The following is a 25626-nucleotide window of genomic DNA, read 5'->3' as shown; positions in this document are numbered from 1 at the left end:
GATAAAAATTAATGAACTTTTGCGCACGTGTGCAAACAAGTATGTAGATTGGATTTCAAAGTGAATATGCAAATTTATCAGTGTGTGGGGAGATCTCGTATTACATGGAATTTATAAACGAGAAGAAAGACGAAAGTGACCAGGGAACGTTTCGGGAAGAAAGCTTTATTCAAAATAGTTCTTGATTTTCTGTTAGAACGTACGAATTTCTTACGTGTGCGAAACCCACGAAGTAGAATTCATCATGCGTAGATCCATGTTTACTTGACTTCACGGCAAGAATATTGCGCAGCGTTATGTTGAAAATACTGAAAGTTCTACGTTTTGACACAAAATCTTCCATTAAACAATAATTTTTGGACATCTGCAAACACTTCTCATGTCATCCTTGTTTATTGGTGAGTTATCTTTTGTCGTTTCCGCGACTGTAAAGGTGTTTCTCTTCTTTTCTCAGAGGCGATAACCTACAGCTGTAAACACTTCTCATGTCATCCTTGTTTATTGGTGAGTTATCTTTTGTCGTTCCCGCGACTGTTAAGGTGTTTCTCTTCTTTTCTCAGAGGCGATAACCTACAGCTGTTTCGTGGATCTCATGCAGAGAATGAACAGTAACTTCCCATTACTCAATCATGATATTTACCGTGCCGTGGAATCTTCATGATGTCGCTAGGCCTCGGCCTCGTTTGAAGTCCGATAGTTTGGTTTTCACTTTGCGGCCCTAATTCGCATCACCTTTGAGAATTGCAGTATTGTCGACTCGAAAGCATATTTTGTCGCTTATAAGACCTTGATGTCCATTATTTTTCGAGCAGATTATTCTATAGTATTTTTTCTTTCCATTTGTGTTCCAGGAGGTCTAAAATGGTCGGAAAGAAACGGAAAATCCATTTTGAAAATATTGAAAGTCAGCCGCGCGTACGCCATTTTTTCAAATTTGATCATTTCTTGTGAACACATAAAATGACGCCTTTGTACTACCCCCTAAAGTTATCAAAATAACTGCGCAAAACACGGATTCTGATTGGTTTATAGATCCTCTAACAAAAGAGGAAGTTTGGAGGCAACATTCTGCTTAGTAGCGGAGATAGGGGGGAAAGGTTCGCTCGTGCAAGTCTCCCACGCGGCACGGGCGGTTCAGGTCTGAAAACAGTGGAGCAAATTTAAGCACTTGATGCTTAACGGCATGGGGTAATATTAACCCAAAGAGGCCTATTTTAAGGAAACTTGAAATCCTAGGGTTTGTCATCAGAATGCATACGGAGGTTGAAAAATATTTTGGCTGATTACTTTGGTGTGTAACGTGACTGTGGCAGAGGTGAAGTAAGTAACTTTTCAGAGGTGGAGTCAGGTCACTCTATGTCACCAGATGGTGATGTCGACCTCCACACCTCTTGTAGGTTGTTTGCCCAAAAAAGACTTTTTAAGGGGGGGGGGGTCATGGGCACCGCAGAACCCTCTAGCTACACCCTTGCTTGTAGAGCACATAACCTGGGTGGGGTACTCCAAAGTAAAAAGGTTGGATATTTGAATTCAACTCTTAAATGAGACCAATCTGGCTGTAGCTTAAACTTTATTTGACTCAAAAGAAATATCACTTAAACATGGGTTACAATGACAGCATTTCTCCTTATATTTTAATTTTTTGTGTGCAACCCCAAAAGGTACTGATGACTAAAATTAGAGGCACCCTAAGTGAGATTTGCACCCTTGATAAGTGAAAAAACATCCCCGATCTTTTCACGAGAGAGTCCCCTCCAACAGGGTGTGGAAAAGCAATGAGAAAGTGAGTTAAGAGTAGTGAATGTTTTTGATAATTTATTATTCAGGAACTTCCGATCAGCCAAGGACTTGTGGCTCCTTAGTGAAAATTTCAAACTGTTCTAAAGGACATCCAAATATTTCCTAAAAGATTAATGCACCTTTAGGAGCTTGTGAGATTTGCACTGTGAAGGAGGGTTGATTGTAAAATTACACAGTATAGATTATAATCAGCTGCAAGTGACTCACCCAGATTTGAGTGTAATCAAGGAAATGGTGCAGATAAATATGAGATGTATATTTCTACTTGGTTTTTTGAAAATATGTCTGCCAGTAAAACTGGTTATTTACCAATGGCAACTCAAGCCATTATGCATTAAATTAGTTTACAAGGAATTACTATATTTACTATGAAGGAGGGTCAAACTATGAAATCAGGTGAACTCAAGCTAACTGAAAGTATCAAATGTTCTCCTCAAATCTTTGATTATCCAGCAGTCTGGCAGTAAATTGATTGCATTTATGGTGGTTTTACATCAACTGGTTTGTTGTGGTAATTATGACTACGATAAGATAAAACTGGCACTTACCAGTATCAGTGCTTCATACAAAGCCTTAACAAGCCAGTTTATTTAACAAATAATTCTGAGGAAGGAAATCACAGGGTCCAAATAGTTGAAAGTGTGCAGTTTACAATTCAACTATTGTACAAAACATTATTGTTACTAGTTGAAATAGTCATGATAGAAGTTCATGGTGCTAGTATGAATATAACCAATGAATGGATGGAAGCTGCTGAATACATTACTCGATGTTAAGTTCTCAAGACCACATCGTTGTTTTCAGTGAAGTAGACAGAAAAAGTTCCAACAAATATAATACATGTACTTCTTTCTTTATAATTTGTGTTATTAACTGCATGAACTCCAGTGATGCTGTGCTTGCATTTTTCACACTGTTCATTTATTTGTAGCTTCAGATACAGTAACTGGTGCTAAATCCAGAATGAATGTAGTCAGCTGCAGTGCTGTACATCTCTGTCAATTACCACGTGCAAGTAACTACATGACTGTATATCATTCCAATTCTTATAGTGTATTAGTAGTTTCCATAGTCCAGTTGCCAAAGTATATGATATAAGCTCAGAATGATCTGCAATTTTACAAGAAGATATAACTAGTGTTAACAACAATTGTTTTAGTAAAGCTTTTGGCCCACCCACACCCCACCCTCTTATCAAACATTATAATCAAAGAAGTTACCCACCTCTGTATCAGGTTGATCACTCTGTTTTGGAGGGGGATGTCAGACTCGTACCAAGTGTGTTTTTCTTATATAAACTAAGCAATGTTTCTTTGTATCTTGTAGCTAGAAAATTGGACACTGTGCATACAGCAGCCCATGTATAATGAGATTTAAAGTCATTTTCTGATATAAAAATTTGGTTTAAAATTGAAGAAAATCTTATTTAATAAAGAGAATATTTAATTGTTCTCATACAGGTAGAAAAAATCAAAGATGTGATGAAAAACCAAAAACAAACAATGGTGGCTATGACTAAGATTGATCATTGTGAACAACAAACTCTAAAAAAAAAATAGGTCAAATGTATTTTTCAGGACATACTTTCAATAATGTTTCTCTTTTAAGTCACTTGTGAACAGTTAGTAAGGAAATAAAGATAGGCTTATGATCACTGTAGTATGACTCTAAGGTACCTGCAGATTGAATAAGCTGTGATACATTTGTATAAATGTGATCTATTTGTGTACGGTAGTCAGTAGTGTACTGCTCAATCAACTGTGTGTATCCTCTGTCTGTTATCAGATATTTTTTGAGAACCTTTTGTTCTGCAGACCCCTCCATTAGATTAACATTGAAATCTCCCATCAGTATAGTGGGAATTGTGGGGACTGTTAACACTGAGTTATGCAGATGAGTAAGAGCATCAAGAAAATGTGAAATTGGTACCTTAGCTTTGGAGCGGTAGATACCAATAACATGAAAATTTGGAATTGGTTGGCTTAGAACCATAATGGGATCATGTGTACTATAGGTGGACTCGGTCGACATATCGGGCGATAGTCGCCCGATATGTCGGTCGACTATCGGTCGACTATCGGTCGACTATCGGTCGACTATCGGTCGACTATCGGTCGACTATCGGTCGATAGTCGACCGACTATCGGTCGACTATCGGTCGATAGTCGACCGACTATCGGTCGATAGTCGACCGATAAATGTGTCGACCGATATAGTCTTAAACAATCGATACTCGACCGATACATGACCGATACTTGACCGATACTTGACCGATACATGACCGATACTTGACCGATACATGACCGATACTTGACCGATACATGACCGATACATGACCGATACTTGACCGATACATGACCGATACATGACCGATACTTGACCGATACATGACCGATACTTGACCGATACTTGACCGATACTTGACCGATACTTGACCGATGCTTGACCGATACTTGACCGATGCTTGACCGATACTTGACCGATACATGACCGATACATCACCGACACTTGACCGATACTTGACCGACACTTGACCGATACTTGACCGATACTTGACCGATACATGACCGATACTTGACCGATACTTGACCGATACTTGACCGATACTTGACCGATACTTGACCGACACTTGACTGATACGTGACCGGTACTTCACCGGTACTTCACCGATACTTGACCGACAGTTCACCGATACTTGACCGACACTTCACCGATACTTCACTGATACTTGGCCGATAATTCATTGCCCCCCGGGGAGGAGGGTTTATTTCACGATAAAAGATATAAAACTCTTATAAGTAATATGATTACCTCATAATTTAGATGCAAATTGCATGTCTGGAATCCAGTTTTAGATTTCTCTTGTGCCGGCCATGGTGCGTGTCGTCTCCGGTAGCGAATTCCAAGTCCTTACAGCGGCGAAGTAACGAAGAGACCTTAGACCATGTTTTGTACATGTTAATTTAGGTATCAAAGCATATTTGTGCCCCTTTCATTAAGATACGTGTTCTTTACTTGAAATGAATTAGCTGTAGTGGTGGGTGTCTTCTTTTGAAAACATCTGTCTATCGTAATTAACATATCTTGGGTGAGACGACCTTTTAATGTGTTATTTAAACCAATCAAATTGAGCATTCTTTCTTAATGAAGGGTCTTTGCTATAAATACATGTCATACCTAAGTGCACGGTCCCTTACCCTCTCTAGTTTTTCAAGTATATTCAACCTATTGACTTCGCCTGTTACTTTTCCGGAGATAGATGTGGTGTGAGAATTAAGGATCTGTGTTCACTTACAGTAGATCAAAATTATGAGATCTACAACGCACGATGTTCATGCGTTGGAGACTTACTACACCCTTTTCAAAGGTTAGGTTATATTTGGTTTTATTATCTGTGCTTTGGAAGCTTATTTCATTGGACAATGAATGGCATTTTAATTTTTTTTTCCGCCGCCGCTGTCATTATTCTTTAAAAAAAAGTGTCACCGTCTGTCGATAAAGAGCACACAATTCGACTATTTAAAGGGTTAAAAACCTCCAGTTTGAGACATAACGGGAAACGGGACGTCGGTAGAGTGAACTCGCAATACTTCCAGCCGCACTCATAAAGTTTTGATTTCTATTTCATTCTATATCAAGCGCGTGTTTTTAGTAAACGTCAAAACAATTCTAACCCTGTTTGTTCCCATTGGACCGCGAGTAAAGAAATTTCACTTTCCGATGATGTAGTCTTCAACGCTGGTGTATTAAATGGTGGTGACGGTTGAAAATATAGATCGTATTAGGTTCCGTAGCTTTGTAAATCCACTTTATAGGGATATAACTGTTTCGAGGTATTTGTCCGACAAAAGCTTAAAAGCGTATGCGACAATACCAAATGGCTTTATGGGTTAAAGTAATTTACCACTGCTTGGTCGAAGTTCTCGTTGCTTCAACGCAATAGAGAGAGATAGCATGAGCACGCATGTTCATGGATTCTCCTTCCTTCCGGCTTAGACTGTGAGCTTCGATCAAACAAAAGCAAATAACTGTTGCCCATACAACCTGTTGGTATTGTAGCGCACGGTTTTACGCTCTTGTACGACAACCTTTCTTGAAATGGCTGTTTACACTCTCTCCCCCGCAGCGGCCTATTTGTGTCACAAGAAGGCTGGGAATAGAGAAAAGAAAGCGCGCTCACATTTCTTTGGAGGGGGGACTGGTGGAATAAAGGGGGGACATAAACGGTTACTCCGCGTTCGAGAGGTTTAAACACGAATTATAGGTGCACTAACAATTATAGGTGTTGCAAGATTTGTGCGTTACAGTAAACACGGTGACGAAGATCGCACCGAGAGCCTGGAAAAATAGATGATTTATGGAGCAAAACAATGGCTGTGTGCAAGTGTTTTAAAAAACATTGGTTAATTTCCTTACTGTCCTCTGTAATACAAGATGTATACTGGTAACTGCAGTTTGTCATCCAAAAAAAATTACATTCCAAAACTCAAATGGGAAATGGTTTTCGATCGCATGCATTTTAGCGAAAGCTTAATTGACTTTCTTTCCTTTGATTTGTGAAAAGGCAAGATTTTTCGAGTGGTAAAACTGAGCTCTCTAATTTGAGTGGATGGAGAGGGAACTACTGACGCGCCAAGAGAGTAGCGCGGTTAAAGTTTTGTTTCAATTTTTTTTCCTTCCAAAGATGTGCCGGGGTTTTCCAAAGTATCGATTTTCCAAAGTATCGATTGTAAATAGTTACTACACGATTGGAAACGATCCTCCGAAAAAATTGTAGCAAGAACGGTGGAGTTTTTACACGGAGGAGAACGATCGGAAATTGTGTTAAAATCTTCGGGAGCTCCCTATGTTGTTCATTATACAGTGCAGGTATAAAGGTTGAGTGGGTGTGGTTTTAAATTCATTAACACGTGTAGCAGGGTAAGATAAAATTCTCGAATACTTGGTCATTTATATTTGTCCGTGTGTATTTTAAAGATTGAGGTACCTATCAATGTTCGCCATTCTTTTTCAATGAGATGCAAATAAGTGGGCGAATTATTAATGCACGTCATTCTTCACTCAATGTCGACTCATTGTCCTCGACATGAGAAAAAATTTCATTAAGATTAGCCTGAAGAACATAGGTAATTTCTTTGCGTTTCTCTCTCCCACAATCGCGGTGATTCCCGTTTGAGTCCACAAAATTGGCAAAAAACGATGGAAACATACATTTGTGATAATTGTTTTTTCGTACCTTCTAGCTCCTCAATGCGTTTTTGCATTGCCGCTATGGTAGCTTGATACTCGGCCTCCATCTTGTTGTATAGTTCGTCGGATCGCCGAATCCGTTCTCGGGCAGCTTCGAGGTCACTTTTCATGTCTTTAAACTTTTTAGTCGAACTTGTCTTCTCTCCCTTCCCGCGGGCGGCTTTACTGGTTTCCTCTACACTGTAAACAAATGAAACAAACTAGTTAACTCACAAATGCCGGGTTTGAACGGATATCCCATGCAACTGATTAGTTTTGTTTCATGTTTGTTTGTTTGTTTGTGATCTATTTTCGATGTATATATTCTTTAGTCTGTTATAATCTAAAATAAACTTGACGCTAAATCATCATCATCAGAAGGTGGCTTGCTTCAAAATATTTGTTTTGATTGTTTCACCTTTAATTAGCGAATAAACATTATGCCTTACCATTCGTCCAGATCACCGGATTCCGCATTTCGTTTACTTGTACGCGGCGTCTTGTCCACACTCTTCTTCTTGGGAGTTTCACTGTCCATGACTCCACGTACTAGACTAGAATCTTGACATTGGCATCGCGTAATAGAGTCGCCGCAAAAGCCGCATCTGTTTGGGCAATTGATGAGTGTATGCCCATCTGCCAAACCACATAACCTACACTTTTTCTTTCGCGACTCAGCCATAACGAAAGAGAGTTCTGGTACCAAATAATATTACCACCGTGCTTGAAGAGAAATATATACTCGCCTTAAGTCACTCTTGGAGATCATCCTGTAACGTCGTTAAAAGCGACAATTTCCAGAGTAGTATTGCCTTTGCCAGAAATTTTTTCAGATTGTTGCTTACATTAGTTTTTATTTTGCCATACCGATTAGGAAAAAATAAAATGACAAAATGACAAAAAGAACTAAAAATGCTTCACAAAGAGAATGGCCGACTTGCAGCCTCCAGTGTGCTGCTCAAATACGTCCAGTGGAAGTAGCTCTTTATTGGTTAAAATTGATAACAGACCAGCTTAAAGTGAACTTTTTCGGAGGCATAAGTTGTGGTACTACCGTTTTTCATACATTATTTATACCAAATTTAGAGATTTTTATAGTTCATACATGTTTAAGTTCATTACTTTTGAGAGTCATGTCTTTTATCTTTGCCTGAAGATCTTTAAGGTTCATTTTCTAAAACAGAAACCTGTTTCAAATATAGGCTAAATAGGTTCTTTTGTAAAGGGGGTCTAAATTGGTATTTTTAGTCTAACAGGTTCGTGAATTCTAGGTTCTTATAAGCGGATAAGTTCTGTATTTCCGACAGGTGGGTGCCGCGGAGTTCCCTATTTAAGGATGAAAAAAATTGATGCCGTTGTTAAGGCCCAAACCCCCAAAAAGACGCCCTATTCTAGGTAAAATAACAAGAATAATAAAAAAAAACAAACAACGGCTGACCTTGCACTGCAAAAAGAAGTCTTTATAAAATCGCTTTGCTTATGAGTTTAACCGCCTATTCAGTTTCAAAAGATCATTTACTTTTCGTTTAGCTGGGCAGTTACACACTGCAATTTTAGCTGATGCAATTTAGGTGGATCCCATTACCGACATAAATTGGACAGTTAATATCGGTAACGTTGAACAAGGAATATAACGTTGAGGCCCTGTTAGAGCTATAAGAGCTATGGAAGAATGATTATTTTAGGTAAGTTGGATTAAGGGCAGCATGACATCAGGGATAAAGCATAAGCCGGGTAGTTTTAGGAATAATGGAAATACGTTAAGGCACAACATTAGTTACACAAGAGCGACCAACTTTACAATCTATTTTTCCATTACCAAATGGGAACATATATCGAAAAAACCTCGCACTCTTTCTTAGCCTATTTTCTTCTGAGTGATATGGTCGGTAAGTGAACCTATACTTGGCCGATACTTGACCGATACTTGACCGATACTTGGCCGACACTTGACCGACACTTGACCGACACTTGACCGACACTTGACCGACACTTGACCGACACTTGACCGATCCTTGACCGATACTTGACCGATACTTGACCGATACTTGACCGATACTTGACCGATACTTGACCGCTACTTGACCGCTGCTTGACCGCTACTTGACCGCTACTTGACCGCTACTTGACCGCTACTTGACCGCTACTTGACCGCTACTTGACCGATACTTGACCGATACTTGACCGATACTTGACCGATACTTGACCGATACTTGACCGATACTTGACCGATACTTGACCGATACTTGACCGATACTTGACCGATACTTGACCGATACTTGACCGCTACTTGACCGATACTTGACCGATACTTGACCGATACTTGACCGATACTTGACCGATACTTGACCGATACTTGACCGATACTTGACCGATACTTGACCGATACTTGACCGATACTTGACCGATACTTGACCGATACTTGACCGATACTTGACCGATACTTGACCGATACTTGACCGATACTTGACCGATACTTGACCGATACTTGACCGATACTTGACCGATACTTGACCGGTACTTGACCGATACTTGACCGATACTTGACCGATATATATCGGTCGATGCATCGGGCGACAGTCGACCGATATATCGGTCGACTATCGGTCGAGTATCGGTCGACTATCGTCCGATAGTCGGTCGAGCATCGACCGATAGTCGACCGATAGTCGACCGATAGTCGACCGATAGTCGACCGATAGTCGACCGATAGTCGACCGATAGTCGACCGATAGTCGACCGATATATCGGTCGACTGTCGCCCGATATGTCGACCGAGTCCACCTATAGTACACATGATCCCCATAATGGTAATTTCAACATTATTAATGTTGAATCTGTATGGTAAGTGAGTGCAGTTCAAATCATTCTTAATGTACACAGCTGTTCCGTAACAAGTTCTGATACTGGAGTGATTGAAGTCATTTCTGTAAAGTGTAAATCCCCTGAGCTGATACACATCATCTCTATCTAACAAGCAAAGTTTTGTTTCAACAAAAATGTTGATATCAGCCTTTTGAATATTGTAATCACTTCGGACATCATCTATGTGGAGGTGGAGAGATCTGACATTTTGAAATAAGATTGTTTTTGTTTTGGGTGAATCTGCATTCTGTAATACTGCTAATGGCAGAAGACTTGCTTCTGTTCTAAGTCTCCTCATTTCATCTTTAACTTTCTCACTAACCTTGATTTTGTTTTCATTCAAATTGAGAACATGTAGTGCAGAACTGTTTCTTACTCGGCTTAAACCAACATAATGCATATGCTCCCTTGTGGATGCTGGAAAGTCAACAACTGCTTCATCTAATGAGTCACCTTGACAGCGATGAATAGTCTTAGCAGCAGCAGGTCTAAGTGGAAATTGCCGTCGAAGAACTTGCACTTGACTTTTTTTATTAATCCGGAATTGTCTTGTTACTTCTAAAACTGGTGTCCAGTTTTTATTTATGCTTCTCTTGTATAGATGTGCATATTCTCTACGCAGCTTTTTGCCTATTTCAGGATGTGGAAATGATACCCAAATAATACTTGGCCTGGTGGAATTTTCTACTCTGTAGTCTATGTTCTCTATCATACACTCTGCACCATTAGTGAGTCCATCAGTCACATCAATATTAGTTGTCAAGTCATATTTTGCCATAGTTGCCACAGACACAAGTGAATACAAACCCATTGTCTTTGTAGGATCCTCTGGGATTTTGTTTTTCATTTGTTGTTTCAGATCATCATTAATATCCCCAACTACAATGTCCACAGCCTTTATCTGAGCTTTATCAGTTTTAGAGATAGTATACAGGGCGTTGTTGTGAGCATCTACGGATGCATTTGTAGTAAATAAATGTGTCATGTTCATGGGGTAATTATCTTCATGAGGCCTGACTTTCAGAAGTCTCTGTTCTAAAATGGCTACATCATCTTCAGAATGTTTACCTTCTCTCAAGCGATTGAGTAGCTCAGCAAATTCTCTGTCATCCTTTTGTCTCATTATTTCCGTCAGTTCAAAGAGGGTGAAATTCTCTGTCCAAATGTTACTTGCTAAAGCACTGTAGCCTATCACAGAATTTTCAAAGATCCACTTATCAAAAACTGGTTTTAGCTGGAAAAGATCTCCAACAGTTATTAAACTAATTCCACCAAATAGCTCTTTTGTTCCCATTATTTGTTGCAGTCTTGCATTCAAAAAGTTAAACATGCCACTTCCTACCATAGATATCTCATCAATAAAAACTGTCTTAAGTTTCTTCAGTCGTGCTCTAATGGTATTTAGTCTGTTGCTGTCCAGTGTACAATACTCAAAACCTCTATTGGCAGGTATCTTAAAAGCAGAATGTAATGTACGTATTGCCTTTAATGTTAAAAGCTGCTTTACCAGTAGGAGCTACTTTTACAACTTTAACATCATCTGGATTTTCCCCTGCAATGCTATTTAGATATCTTATTAATGCTTCATACAATGCATTTGTGACTGTACTTTTGCCAACTCCAGCACCTCCACTTAAGAACAATCTAAGAGGGTCATCCCTAGTTTTTACAGAATGTAACACATGATAAAAAAATTGTCTCTGTTTTTCATTCAAAGAGTGGACAAGTGCATAATAATTATTGTCTGACATCCGCTTTACGACAAGTTCCTCCTCATCATCACATCTAGGGAAGATTCCAATATCATCAAGTAAATCATACTGGTTATGCTCCTTGTTTTTTCCAGGATCAAAGCAACCAAATAATTCACTACACTTCTCTTTGACAGTACAGTCCTGCTTATTGATATGCTCTGCATTTGGAGCAACAGTGTCAAAGTTGTCATATTCAGCATTATTCATATCTTCCATTGCTTTATCTAGTATTTCTGAATGGTATTCATACTGAAGCCTATTGCTGAGAACTTTATCCTTAACCTGTTCAAATCGTTCTTGGTAAGTTTGACATTCTTTCATTAAGTCAGTGGTTTCATTTCGCCATGGTGTATAAAGCATAAGCTGTTCTCGAAAATGATTTTCTGGATCCTTATCTTTATTGTACCTAACAGATCGTATGATTTTAGGCTTCTTTCGTTTTACTAGTTTCATTCCTCCTTTAAGTTTGTATTCATGTGGCTCACATTGACATTCATTGACGTTAATATTGATAGGGTCATCATCAGTATTGTCATCAAAGCTTGTTTCTGGTAAGAAGTCATCAAGACCTGTGACTGATGACCCATTTTCACTCCGATTAGCATGTTCATCTTTAACACAGTTATACCATGCAACAAAGTTAGCTAAACACAACTTTTCTAGCTGTTTTGGTCTCCTTTGATAACGCTTAATTATGTTGTCAGATTCTATGTCAGGTGAACTGTCTGGCAATTCCTTAAGCTTATCCAGTTTCTTTAACAAAAATGTCCTGTCATCTGGAGGTGATGAACTAATAAACTGAAAAGCACGGGAAGATCTTCTCATGGGCATTTGTAAAACAAGATAAACAGCTTCTTGGGCACTGATTTCAACTGCATTTAGAAATTTGTTTCCAATGTGCCTCACTCTATTTGTAATATCTTTATTACCTGATTGGGCTTCTTCAGATGCCTTCTCTAGAAGCCTGCTCATACCTCTCTGTCCTTTTGTAATGTAAGAAAGTATGTATGTAGCACATGCATAAGGATCTAGTACATATTGAATGTCCATGTTTGCTTGCCAGGCATTGAGTAAAACACTGTTATAATTGTTTATCCTTATTTCAGATGGTGCCCTTTTCAAACATAATGTTGCCCTCTTTAGGGTGTGTCTTATAGCTAAGATGTAACTTTCTTCAGTTAATTGTAAGTTGTTAAGAAAATCTTCGAATGTGATCGCTTCACCACATTTCATGTTGTCAAGGACTTCTTTTATTTTTTCAGCATTTTCTTTTATATTTTTCTGGTTTTTTTCATCATAGCAGGAATTCTCAAGAGGTGTTAAAATTATTGTCTTTGGCATTGGTGGCAATGGAAAATTAAACCTGCATATGTTATGCCCTGCCTTCTTACATGTTTTGGCATGCCTGTGCAATTGTAAGTTTACAAGATCTTCCATTTCACTTGAACTGTCTGGTTTATAGCAAGTGATATACTTGTCCACAAAGTTCACAATTTCCTCATCAGAACTTTTTTCATATTGTGGGGCTTCCTTTACCCAAAATAAACCATGAATATGTGGGCTTCCTCTTTGTTGAAATTCAACTCTGTAAAAATAATCAGCTATTTCTCCTATTGGCATTACATTGCTCTTTAAAACATCGTAAATAAATAACTGCACCATGTGGTCAAAGTTCCTTGCACAAGTGACAGGATCTTTTTGAATAAGATCTGATTTTTGTTCCCAAGTCATTTGTTTAGTTTCATCATCAGTGTACTCTTTTTTCTCAACAATTCTACCTAAAGTTTTGAGAAGATGAGACCACCTTGTTTCAGCAGCTGAAAAAGAGCAAAACCATGTTGGGTTGCCTAGTTGACGAATCATAGCAAACAAGTCTTTTTTACATTTTTCATAATAAGGAGGTGACCCTCTAAGATTTTTTAAAACTCTGAAACCTTCATCAAGATGTATAAGCTTATTAAGATAATCCTCTGACTTCAATTCACCAGCAGTGTACTTTTTCCCTTTTGTCTTACATTTTCGGAGAGAAATACAAGCACTATCTTGAATTTGTTTGATTTGCAGTTTTTTTAACTTATAGAAAATGTTTGGTACAGACATTGCAACTCTTCTATCCTGGCATCTTAGCTCCCACTTGCAAATTGTACTGTATGATACAGGGACCTTTCTTTCATTGTTGGCAGGTCTCCGTTTTCCACAGAATATTGTGGGAAATGATAAATACTCAGAATCTTTGTCCATAAATATTCCTAATGGTCTATTCCCTTCTCCTGGAGCAAAAGAAATTATTCTGTCTAAATTTTCTACTACATCTGGTTCCTGTAATAGTGTATCTGTAACTCCTGATGGGCGTTCATCAACTTCACACCAGTCAACACTATCTTCTTTCTCACAGCCTGGATTTTCATCATCTGCATTGGAAATGCTCTTTTGATAATCTTGTCTTTTATCCTCCAGAACAACTTTATCTGTTTGTGTATGTAACTCATTATTACTCGAAGTGTCAGAGTTTTCAACAAATTCACTCCAGTCTTCATGGGCACTAGACTGCAAACTTATGTTATCTAACCAAGCATTTTGTACTTCTATACCTTCTCTCTTGAATAAATCACTTGTGTCTACAAGATATTTTGCTGCATCTAATACTTTCTTAGGTCTAACATTCTGAAACTGGTAATGATGCTTATAGATCAGACGCCTTTTAAGTTTTATTGGAATGGTTTGTGATTCACTGATGGGCCTTGGCAGACAGTGAACAGTTAAATTTACATCACTTGGTACATTGACAATGTTTCCATGAATTGACAACTGGCCACCTCTTGGTAGCTCACGAATTTGCATAAATGGAATACGAGGTGATATAAGCCGTTCTTCTAATGGTGTTAAATTTAACAGGTCAGGTTTTTTAGGGAAACTCATTTTATTGGCTTTAGAGAGGCTGGGAAGCTTGCCTTTCGTGAGATTTGAGTCACAATTTCTGCAAATCCATTCAGTATTTTCTACACTTCTTACCCCAGTAACACAAGACTCAACAAGATCTTGTGAACATGCCTTGTACCTGTTAGCATTACACTTCACTACTGAAGACTTGTACCACAACTGGTCGCAACAGGTACATATGTATTCTGGGCCACATTTAATTTTTTCATGAAACAAATTTATTAAAGAAATAACACTGCTTTCATTCTTCCCTGTTTGTAACAACTGATCATTATTAGTTGATACATGTGATGACTTTTGGGCATTTTCAAATTGATTTTCATTGGCTGGTATAGCCATATTTGAATAATTTGATAGTTTGAATTTAGTAGTTCTCCTGACTTTAGCATTTCTGTTTACTTGTTCACTGTGTTCTGGGTTATCTGCTTTCTGTTTCCTAAAACTCTGTTTATCAACTTCTTTTCTGTGTTCTGGGTTATCTGCTTTCCGTTTCCTAAAACCCTGTTTATCAACTTTTTTTCTATGTTCTGGATTTTTTGCCTTCCGTTTCCTAAAACTCTGTTTATCAACTTCTTTTCTATGTTCTGGGTTATCTGCTTTCCGTTTTCTAAAACTCTGTTTATCAACTTCTTTTCTATGTTCTGGATTTTTTGCCTTCCGTTTCCTAAAACTCTGTTTATCAACTTCTTTTCTATGTTCTGGGTTATCTGCTTTCCGTTTCCTAAAACTCTGTTTATCAACTTCTTTTCTATGTTCTGGATTTTTTGCCTTCCGTTTCCTAAAACTCTGTTTATCAACTTCTTTTCTATGTTCTGGGTTATCTGCTTTCCGTTTCCTAAAACTCTGTTTATCAACTTCTTTTCTATGTTCTGGATTTTTTGCCTTCCGTTTCCTAAAACTCTGTTTATCAACTTCTTTTCTATGTTCTGGGTTATCTGCTTTCCGTTTCCTAAAACTCTGTTTATCAACTTCTTTTCTATGTTCTGGATTTTTTCTTTCCGTTTCCTAAAACTCTCTGTATCAACTTCTTTTCTATGTTCTGGATCTTTTGCTTTCCGTTTCCTAAAACTCTCTGTATCAACTTCTTTTCTATGTTCTGGATTTTTTGCTTTCCGTTTCCTAAAACTCTGTTTATCAACTTCTTTTCTATGTTCTGGATTCTTTTCTTTACGTTTTCTGAACGACTTTCTGTCAATTTCTCTGACTTGTTCTGAATTCTCACCTTTTTGTCTTCTTGATGACTTTTTTGCAATTTCCTTTATGTGATCTGGGTTCTCTGCTTTCCGTTTCCTTTTAGACCTTTTGTCAATTTCTCTTACACGTTCTGGGTTGGTCATTTTCCTTTCTGTGACAGTTTGGTTCTTTTTCTCCCTAATTGTTTCAGTATTGTTGTACCTTTGCACAGAATGTTGATTCTCTCTTTTTCTAAAATCTGCATTAGCTCTTCTCTTTCTCATGTATTCTTTCATGTAACTTTGATCAGCTCTGCGCTTTTCATGTTTATCAATTTTTTTTTTTCAACTATACTTTGATCACACGTTTTATTGTTCGGAACCCGACAGTTTCTCTTTTCTACTGTAGAAACATAGTGAGTTTCACTTATGTGTCCAATGTAAATGTCTGTGTATTCCCCTGTCACATTCACTGCTTGAACAACAGTAACAGGAGCAAAAGTTTCAATTGATTCGGCAATATGAATTGACAGATTTAGACAATTGGCCACTGCTTGAATTATAATTGCATCAGCCCATGTTCCCTGACATGACATAATGCTCAAATAGTCTTGCCAAGAATGATCAGTGTTACTCTCTATGAATTGTTCAGGGTTCTGCAGTAAATACTGGACCCCAAGGCTACGTATATGAGAATGGTTATTAGGATTGCCATAAAGCTGATGTGAAACAGCTCGAAAAAAGCAGTCACCACCTCCCCCAACATCAACTGCAGTTCTATTTAATTCAGACAACCTAGTTTCCAATAATGAAACTGAATTAGCCATTGAGGAACGATATGCTGCTAAATTACAAGTATTGGTTGCACTGCATTGATTTGATGGCCCTGGATTCTCTTCAACATCGCCACTCAGAGAGATGACTCTGTGAGATACACAGTAAGTTTCGAATGGAATGTGTTTTAATTTCTTTAACGTTCTGCCGTTAACACGCATGCAAAATAAGGGCAACTTTTTATGCTTTAATGTTCTCAGTCGCACAACAGATAGGTACACATTTTGGCTGAGAGAGAACTTTTTTGAGGGTAATACAAATTTAGATCTGACTGACCGTTCACTGAAATAACTACGATTACGCTCAGACAGCAAAAGTTTTAGTTTAGATGAACTCGGAATGCTTTTTTTAAGGTATGATTTAGCTGCATTTCGAAAAACTTTGGTTTTTCTGAACAGTTTGATGACTCTCCTATATGGAATTCTGGAGGGTTCTCTTTCACGTTTCCTTCTATAATGCAACCTTCGTGTACATGTACAAACGTCAACCGTGGTCCTTGACATTCTGCTTTTCATAATTTCATGACTTAGTGAATCAAGATATTCAACTGAATTATCAGTTGGCATTTTCAGCAGACTTTCCTGGTCGTTAAATTTGGTTTTATCTTTGGCATGCTGGTCAGTTACCACTAAAGTGTTGCATTCACATGTCTGGTTGGCAGATCTAGAGATTTGTTCAAATTTGGCATTTACCTGCTCATATTTGGCTTTTATTTGCTCGTACTTGGCTTTGATTTGCTTGTACTTTGCTTTAATTTGTTTGTATTTGGCTTTCTCGCTTTCCATAGTTATGGCGTAACCCCAGCGAGCGGGGACATCGACGTACTGAAAACACGCCTGGTACTTGTCATCGCCTTCAGAGTAACCCTGGCTAGACGACGGTTTTACTGATTTTGCTGTCCCTGGATACACCGGGGACTGATTACAAACATCTTCACTCACGAAGGCGCCCACTGCGTAGTAGCCCTCCATAATTTATAAAATGGCGAACGCAAACATTCTACCCAACCTGTCAGGTGACTTTACGAGCACTTCCCGAGGACAGCCGAAGTACGGGCGATCTATTAATTCCAATTTTTTTTTAGAAAAAAATAAACCATGATCGAGGATATCCATGAAAAACCTTTTATCGTTTAACCTACAAACTGTAAGTGCTTACCTGAACAATAGCACGAAGGCTTTTCCTCACAACAATGAACGACTCCAGTCTAGAAGCATTCACTAAGCCATTCGTGGGCTCAAACTTTATGAATTACTTTCCAACATCGATACAGCTCCAGGAATAGCAAACACAGCCTTCACCAACTCACTTAACGAGCAGTTGGCCGCGATCGACACTTCAATATCGGATTCTCGGCGAGCAGCTCGACTCGATTATTTAGAGCCCGCGGTGGAAGTAACCGAAATGTCAGCGTTTTATATGCAACACTTTTTAATTCGTAAAGTATCCCCATATTGTCGGGCCATACCGTTGAAAGTCTAGCGGTAATGCCGCCGTCTTACAATCTATTCCTTGTAGATGTAGGTGGATCAAATCCTTAGCTTGACAGTTAATTTTTCGTTTTGCTTAACTTCCTTTCTTTGTTTTCTTTGTTTTCTTTTTCGGACAATTATCATTTTCCTGCACATATACATTGAAAAATAGAAGCATTGACACCATAAATGAAATATACGCCGCGAAAGACAAAAGTGTATTCGGAGATTAGGCAAACTTTAATTCACGGATGAAAAACGTACAGTTTTAAACTCTTTTAAGATTATCATTGGCTTCTTTTTCACCCCACCACTATTCTTAGCAACAAAGGTCCCTATTTCGTTTGTTTGTTACTCGCCCAAAACTATCAAATGCACTCAAAAGCCTAAAATCGAAAAAAAGTTTACAGGAATCGACCAATCGAGCGAGCGAGCGAGCGAGCGAGCGAGCGAGCGAATGCCATTCCCCACATCGTACCTATAACTCGCTCTTGCGCATGCGCGCAATTCACGAGTTAAAAATGATGACCCCTTAAATTAATATAGAGCTCCAGTATGCGAGACATGCTTAGATTCAATTATACCAAACTATCCAGCGGTGAATGCTCAAGTAAAACGCTCGATACGAGGCCCAAGTGAACGCTACTCGATCGTCTAGTTTTGGATATGAATTCTCGGAAAACATTGCATTTTAAGACTGGGGGGGGGGGGGGGTGGGTCTTCCGTTTACAACGAATTAATCCCTACCAAGGCAACTAAAACATATCCAAGCTTTGAATAACGATACTGTAAGACTTCCTCTATTGAATATCCACCAGGTAAATTTATGCACGATCAAAATATTGCCTTCATACCGAGTACCATTGAAATAACACCACCCCTGTAAGTTCCCTTGTGTCGAATCAATTGGCAACTTTGTTTTTTTCCGAGAAATCAGAACCAACTGTTTCGCAGCGGCTGAACGCGGCGTTGTTTTCGTCAAATTGACATTTCGGATAAAAATAAAGAGAACAGTTGTGGCCTAAAAAACCCGAAATACAACAAGCCTGGATTGATCTTCCCCCAAGACTGCGTGTGGGCGACAAAACAGTGAGAGTTGAACAGCACCTTGGTAGTGGTGCATTTGGAGATGTCTACAAAGTAAGAGACGAGGCGCGCTCTAAAGTCTATGCCTTAAAAGATGTTCTTTGCCTAAACGCTTCACAAGTTCTTGATGCAATCCGTGAGGCAGTAACACCGTGCCAAATCTCTCACGAAAACATCATAGCCATAAAAGGAGCGGATCGGTTCGTCGACAATCAAAGCAACTTGCACATGTTCATTTTGACAGAGTATTGCGCGGGTGGAAACTTAAACGAACGCCTTGCTCGACCAAGCTCTGAACGAATCAACTGGAAGTGGATGAGTCAAGCTGCTGATGCCGTAGCCTACCTTCACTCAAACGGCGTGGTTCACCGCGACCTAAAACCGGAAAACGTACTTTTGAACAGACGTGGAAATGTTACACTAGCCGACTTTGGCCTGGCTCGTGAGTACATCGCGCTTAGACGAGTTGACGGGCGAAGAAACGATGGCTCGTGGATGCAAATGTTCGTACAATACTACATGGACTCCGAAGTTGGCACGCCGTACTGGTTAGCTCCTGAATGTGTCACAGGTCACTACACAGAAAAAGCCGATGTCTTTTCCCTTGGCCTGCTGTTTTTTGCCATCCTTGAACGAGATTACAAAGAAAGCAACGGAAAAATGTATTACGGTGCATTTAAACGTATTCGCGGTGTTGGAAAAGTTGGCCTTGGGGTTGCAATGGCAATGTACAATCCAGGAACTGACATAACATTTTGCAGACGCGCACAGGGCTCCAGGGATGTGCAGAGGTTAGTCATCGAGGCTTTACAGTACGATCCTGATGATCGACCGAGCGCTGTCGAGCTATGTAATACGTTAGAAGAGACTAAAGACTTGGATCTGGAATGGCTCTTTAGGTTCTTAAGCGAACATTCCCCATTAGAATCACCATGACCTCATCGTTAGACCGTCAGCAAACAACACTTTACTTTCTTAAAACGGTAACCATGCTCAATTTATTTTCTGTTAAGAGATGAAGAACGTTTCATACATTCACATAATTTGTTACTGCAAGGTAACACTAGGTTACTGATGTGATAACTAAAGCAGCAAAATTGAGGTTGGTTGGGTTGAGGTTGAGAAGATGAATGAAATATTTTTTTCAGTTTTATGCAGCCTCCAAGTATACAACGTTTGGTAATAAATAGACAAAATTGATTAAACGTTCTGTAGTTCAGTCACGTAGTGAATGACTGAGATCTCCTGGTCTTCACATTTCGTTTAGAGTAGACTGAAATTTTAGATAGGATTGTATTCAGGTGATAATTTTGCTAGTCTTTCCTGGAATTCTTAAGGGATTCATTCTCATAAATTACACAATCCTTCGCCTATTTATAGACATTTCTTGATTTAAATGTGTACAGAGGGGATCAGGGGAACTCAGAGACAAGTGTCTATCGTAAACCTACCCACACCGACAAATACTTCGCCTTCAATCCTCACTACCCCATTTGCCATAAAAAGTTTGTAGCCAAAACTTTACTCAGGAGGGCTGACTGTCTACCATCTTCACTCGATTCGAAGGAGAGGAAATATGCCTCTAATGTCCTAAAGGCGAATGGCAACACCAAAACATTTCTCCGTAACTGCCGAAAACCAGTTACAACTATTAGCACTCCTGATGAGAGGGAACCAGCGACTGGTTTGCTCTTATTCCCTAGATTCAGGGTGTTACGGAACCTATCAAGAGAATTTTGAATAGTCACAGCGTCAAAGGTGCTAAAAAACCTTTTCAGACTTTGGGCATATTTTTGCCAAACCTAAGGATCCTGTCACGAAAGAACAACGAACCGACGCTATTTAATATATTCTATTCCGTGCAATGACTATAATAACGAGTATATCGGACTGACCAAAAATTAGTTTGGTACACGTTTGAAAGAGCTGTGGTATAAGGTGGGATAAGTCTAAAAATAATTATCACCACCAGCGCCCTTGTTTGGAAGCCTGGCATATCAACTCCGCCTACGCTCCTTTAAATCGTGATGATGACGGTTTACTTCCTGACGCCTATTTTACACCTCGTAACAAAAAAGGACAGCTAATTAGTGAGCGCATAAAAGGACCTCCTGTTGCAGCGTTTAGATCACCCCTGATGAAGGAACAAGAGAGGAGTGTCGAAACGTTGTGTGATTAATTTTGTAATAAGTCACTTTGGATGTTGATCGCAACGTTTCGACTGCAATACTGCTAGGAGGGTCTGGATTGGGGGTACAAATGTCAGTTGTCAGTTAAAATTTCGGTCATTTATCAGTTCTCAGTTAGATTTCAAGTCAGTTGTCAGTTGTCAGTCAAATGATTGTTGATAATTAACTTGGCGAGTTAATTATTACTTTCAGACCCTATATTTGACTAAAAAGACACATATAGAGTAAAATCGAAAATTAAGTCGAGAATTAATGTAATAAGAACTCCTTCTGAAGTAAAATAATTCCAAGATCTTCCAAGTGACTTTCAGTCTTTGTTTCAAGGGTGTTTAAATAAGTTACGTCTCTTCTGCATACAAACTTCTGCTGCCCGCGCGCAACATTGAAACATTCCTTTCCAACCACTAAGCCGGTCAAAATGTTGCAAAGAAGATGATTGGAAAGACAACAAACTTGTGAAGAGTCCTCACGCACAATACATCGGTTTTACGTTTTGTTTTACAATGCGTCGATTGCGATTGACTCCGATAAAATGATCGGAAAGGAATACTCTTTTGTCTACTTTTCAATTAGGTTATTAGAGATATCTACTGTAGGCGTACCTTAGAAATCCCAGCGAAAATGGGCGCGAATTGACCGCCTGGATCTAGAAACCGTAATTTGGGTAACATCTTCATCCTATCGGTCAGAAGAGTCGTTTTGTGAGTGCGAGTCATATTCGTCTGCATATGTTCGCAACTTAATAACTGCCACTTCAACGACACAGTCGTCAACACATATCACATCTGTCACATTCCCACCTTCCGAAATCACTAGAACGGCTCCTTTGTCGCTATTGAGCCCTACTGGCTGATCTCCAGAGTTAAAATCGTTCCCTAGTTCTGCCTATAAGTCCACTTTGGTGGAATCTTGTTTCCTCGTGTAGACGGCCAGTGGTAAAGCCCCTGCCTTGTCCTTGGTAGTTTCCTCCCGAACTGTCCATTGCCTCAGCGGACGATACTTCTCCACAAATTCTATCATAGCACTTTGAGTCTTGAGGTTGATCTCTTCTGAAGGTAGAGGTGGCATAAAGTTGACATTTGCAAACTCCGTGCTGGTGTGAGGGACAGGATAGTATTATTTTTCATAAGTAAAATACTTGCCTGCCCATTCTGTTACTCTCTTCAACAACTACTTGGTAATTATTCCAAAGTCTTGGGAATAATGCAATGCGGTGATGAAGACTAGCAGTATTGCAGTCGAAACGTCGTGATCAACATCCAAAGTGACTCCATCGTGAGACAAACGAGTAAAGTTCATCTCCTAACTTACACCACGATGAACAAAAACCACATATTTTATTACAACATCACCAAGTGTTTTAAATTCTTCATGAATTTCATCATTGCGATACATATGCAATAATATTATAAGAGATTTTTTAGATCCAATATACCCAAAATCTTCACACTGTGAAATAAATAAAAGTTTCACTGAAAAATTTCAAAATTGTTAAGCTAAATGTGACGTCTGATTGGTGGAAAAAATCATGCAGCTATTATATGACCTGAAAAACGATAGACATGTTCAAACTTCCCGTTTTTCCGAGAATGTCACAGAAAGTCGATTTTTTCCTGTTTCGTTCGATTATGTGAATATTTAAACGCACTTGAATTTAAACCGAAAAATGATAACCAACACCAGGAACGTAGCATATGAGTTGGTAATTGATCTCGTCCCGCCAATTCCTACACTACTGATATTTGTCAACCCGCTCAAGTTATGGGGTTCAACCAGTACCTTCATAACCGGAAATAAAACATCACAAAAGGCCGCAATGCACGCTACTGAGCTCGCATTAGGGAAGCCCTAACGGACTTACTTTGCTTTTCCTGGAAAACGATCCAGCGTCAATCGAAGCTGTGACTATCATTTACATTTTGTGTCTGCATAGCTAGGTAACTTCTGCGAAGCGACTTTCAAATGGCCCAAACTAACCTTCCAACAAGGCTTCAAGTAGGTGAGAAAATAGTGAATATCCAACAGCGACTTGGTAACGGCGCTTTTGCTGTCGTCTACAAACACTGCACGAAAAATTGGATTTAAACAGATTTGCAACTGAAGTAAATATGATGCAAATTTAGGCCTCCAGATTTGACCTAAATTCGCAATGAAAGCAATGATGATGCAAATACAGATATTTATTCCCGTTGTATTTGCGTGCAAATGTGAAGTAAATATGATATCTACTTTATCTTTGCTTTGTTTTTGATACCTCCGCAAATCAACAAATTTGACTTACATTTATACAGATTTGCTCTATTTGCAAAGTATTAAGTTTGCTTACAGCACAAAATGTAGGCAAATATGGTGTAAATCCATTTGTTTGCATCATTGTTTTACAAACGTTGTCGAGGCTTCAAATAAAAACATTTGCACGTGTTTTATTCATGTTTTGCTAAAGGAGCAAATATGCTCATATACACTAAATTTGTATTACTATCAAACCAACAAATTTGCGCGTGTAATCTCACATTTGCCATCTATGCAAATATGGTCATCTTCGATGAATTTACAACCGTTATTCTCATATTTATACGTCCTATTTTGAAATTATCTCATTACCGTTTCAATCCAAAACATTAACAAATCATATATTAACGATTACAAACTGTGGTTCGTTCACAAAACTACTCAAAACCTCGCAAAGGGTCCACACCCACCGGAATAAAAAGAAATACCGACTTTTCACTAACTGAAAAGCGATTTTCGCTGACCCCGCAGGATGAGTATTGTGGCCGTGAATCAACAAAAATAAAGATGCTTTACATGTAATTTTGAAACAAAATTGCCTTTTCGATGCAAAAAATCCTAATAAAACTCATGCGGCAAACTGAAGGTAAAATTCCCTGACTTTTCACTGACTTTGAAGTGATGTGCAAGAAATTTTCTTATAACGCGTGCAACAAGAAATCTTGCAAAGAGAGCAAATGGCCGGGTGACTGCGGGCTCTGTAAACCCAAGAAGGTACATGGAGATCCCAGGCAAGGCTTAATTGAATATCCAAAAAGTCAAAGATAAGTCTTAAAACCTGTCTCTTCTCTCATCCTTCCAACCAAAATCAACCAACATAAATTGGGTGTAGCACAAGGCTCAGTTACGCCTAATAAATCAGACATAAATCAGACATAATAAATAAATAATAAATCAGACATAACTAACCAATAATGACGGTACCTCGCCACCAGGGAGACTCGCCACCAGCGAACTCGCCACCAAGGAACGATCTCGCCACCAACGTACTCGCCACCGAGCGAAGTCTTCTCGCCACCAACCACCAATAAAGAGATAAACTAGAATACACCGGTGTTGCAGGTTCTATGGTTCAATAGATTGCAGCCATCGCACTGAAGGGCTTCTTGTCTCGGTCTACATTTTTCTTTGCAGACGATGCAATTGTCAGTTGAAGACATAACGAAGAATGATGAAGAGCTTATCGTATTCGTAATCGTGTCGTATTCGTAAGCGAGAGCGAGATCAGATGATCGGATTAGATTATTTATAAAGTTTGAGTACAGACAAGCGAACAAACTTATCGGTTTCGAACGTGCTTTCGACAACATACGTTTATAAAGTTTGAGTACAAACAAGCGAACAAACTTATCAGCCGAACATCCTACTCTCCTCGACTAATCTCTTTACTGGTGGTTGGTGGCGAGAAGACTTCGCTTGGTGGCGAGTATGTTGGTGGTGAGATCTTTCCTTGGTGGCGAGTTCGCTGGTGGCGAGTCTGCTTGGTGGCGAGGTAACTGGATACCGATTTTACTTGTGACATTTAGGTTATTCGATCAGATTGACCCGAAACATGATTAGGTTTGCCTAAATAACGCATCGGTTAATCCAAAAAAGCACCCCGGTTGGTTGGCATAGCTTGCGGCTAGCCCTAGGGACTAGGGTTTCTGACTCGCATAGCTTGCGAATCATTCCGGTTGGCTTAAACTAAACTTTGGTTAGTCTAAATAGCGCTCTGTTTAGTCTAAGTGGAACTCTGGTCTGCCTAAGTTAGCTTACGGTTAGCCTTTTCATTGGGGTTAGGGATCCTGGTTTGCATGCCTCGCACATTGTACACACTCTCATAATTTTAGTGGTACTCATTCATTTAGATTTCTTTCACCACTGGGGCTTAGTTGATTTTTGGCATTTTTTTTTTGCACGGAGACTCTTAGGGGAATTTTTTAGAAGTTGTGCTAAGTGGGGGTTGTAGTTGACATTGTTATGATACAAACTATAACACAAGAACAATTCT

General features: G+C 39.1%; 3 protein-coding genes, 1 long non-coding RNA gene and 1 pseudogene across 5 annotated transcripts in view; 1 reads left to right on the top strand and 4 right to left on the bottom strand.

Moving 5' to 3' along the window:
* The window catches only part of LOC149047990 (uncharacterized), an 80479-nt gene that overhangs the window by 14121 nt on the left and 40732 nt on the right, over nucleotides 1-25626 (bottom strand). The gene's annotated exons all lie outside the window — the stretch shown is intronic.
* Nucleotides 1552-14389, bottom strand: LOC149047999 (uncharacterized; annotated as a pseudogene). The gene is made up of 2 exons (XR_016184526.1): nucleotides 10217-14389; nucleotides 1552-2910 (listed from the first exon to the last, which is right to left on the bottom strand). The product of XR_016184526.1 is annotated as an uncharacterized LOC149047999 (transcript).
* On the bottom strand, nucleotides 4608-9808 carry LOC149048000 (uncharacterized). The gene is made up of 3 exons (XM_089198767.1): nucleotides 7479-9808; nucleotides 7037-7230; nucleotides 4608-4736 (listed from the first exon to the last, which is right to left on the bottom strand). The coding sequence occupies exons 1-3, from the start codon at nucleotides 7709-7711 to the stop codon at nucleotides 4711-4713; spliced, it is 453 nt and encodes a 150-aa protein (XP_089054893.1). The 5' UTR covers nucleotides 7712-9808; the 3' UTR covers nucleotides 4608-4710.
* LOC149047998 (uncharacterized) lies at nucleotides 15761-18027 on the bottom strand. Its single transcript, XM_089198766.1, has 2 exons — nucleotides 17753-18027; nucleotides 15761-17654 (listed from the first exon to the last, which is right to left on the bottom strand). Exon 2 carries the CDS (start codon nucleotides 17563-17565, stop codon nucleotides 16054-16056), a length of 1512 nt encoding a protein of 503 aa, XP_089054892.1. The 5' UTR covers nucleotides 17566-17654; nucleotides 17753-18027; the 3' UTR covers nucleotides 15761-16053.
* Nucleotides 18800-20357, top strand: LOC149047997 (serine/threonine-protein kinase 35-like). Its single transcript, XM_089200134.1, has one exon. It carries the CDS (start codon nucleotides 19381-19383, stop codon nucleotides 20086-20088), a length of 708 nt encoding a protein of 235 aa, XP_089056260.1. The 5' UTR covers nucleotides 18800-19380; the 3' UTR covers nucleotides 20089-20357.

Source organism: Pocillopora damicornis, chromosome 3, assembly GCF_964200805.1.
Source record: "Pocillopora damicornis chromosome 3, jaPocDami1.2, whole genome shotgun sequence".
In the NCBI taxonomy this organism is placed as follows: domain Eukaryota; kingdom Metazoa; phylum Cnidaria; class Anthozoa; order Scleractinia; family Pocilloporidae; genus Pocillopora; species Pocillopora damicornis.
Note: the sequence above shows the minus strand (reverse complement) of the source record. Positions and strands in the feature narration are given on the sequence as shown.

What these genes read in the sequence shown, in the direction of transcription:
- LOC149047997 (XM_089200134.1), top strand. Translation starts at nt 19,381, where the DNA reads ATGTTCATTTTGACAGAGTATTGCGCGGGTGGAAACTTAAACGAACGC.
- LOC149048000 (XM_089198767.1), bottom strand. Translation starts at nt 7,711, where the DNA reads ATGGCTGAGTCGCGAAAGAAAAAGTGTAGGTTATGTGGTTTGGCAGAT. An exon ending in TCCGGTGATCTGGACGAATG is followed by an intron (nt 7,231 to 7,478) that starts GTAAGGCATAAT and finishes ATTTGTTTACAG; the next exon opens with TGTAGAGGAAACCAGTAAAG. An exon ending in ACGCATTGAGGAGCTAGAAG is followed by an intron (nt 4,737 to 7,036) that starts GTACGAAAAAAC and finishes ACATGGTCTAAG; the next exon opens with GTCTCTTCGTTACTTCGCCG.
- LOC149047998 (XM_089198766.1), bottom strand. Translation starts at nt 17,565, where the DNA reads ATGGAGGGCTACTACGCAGTGGGCGCCTTCGTGAGTGAAGATGTTTGT.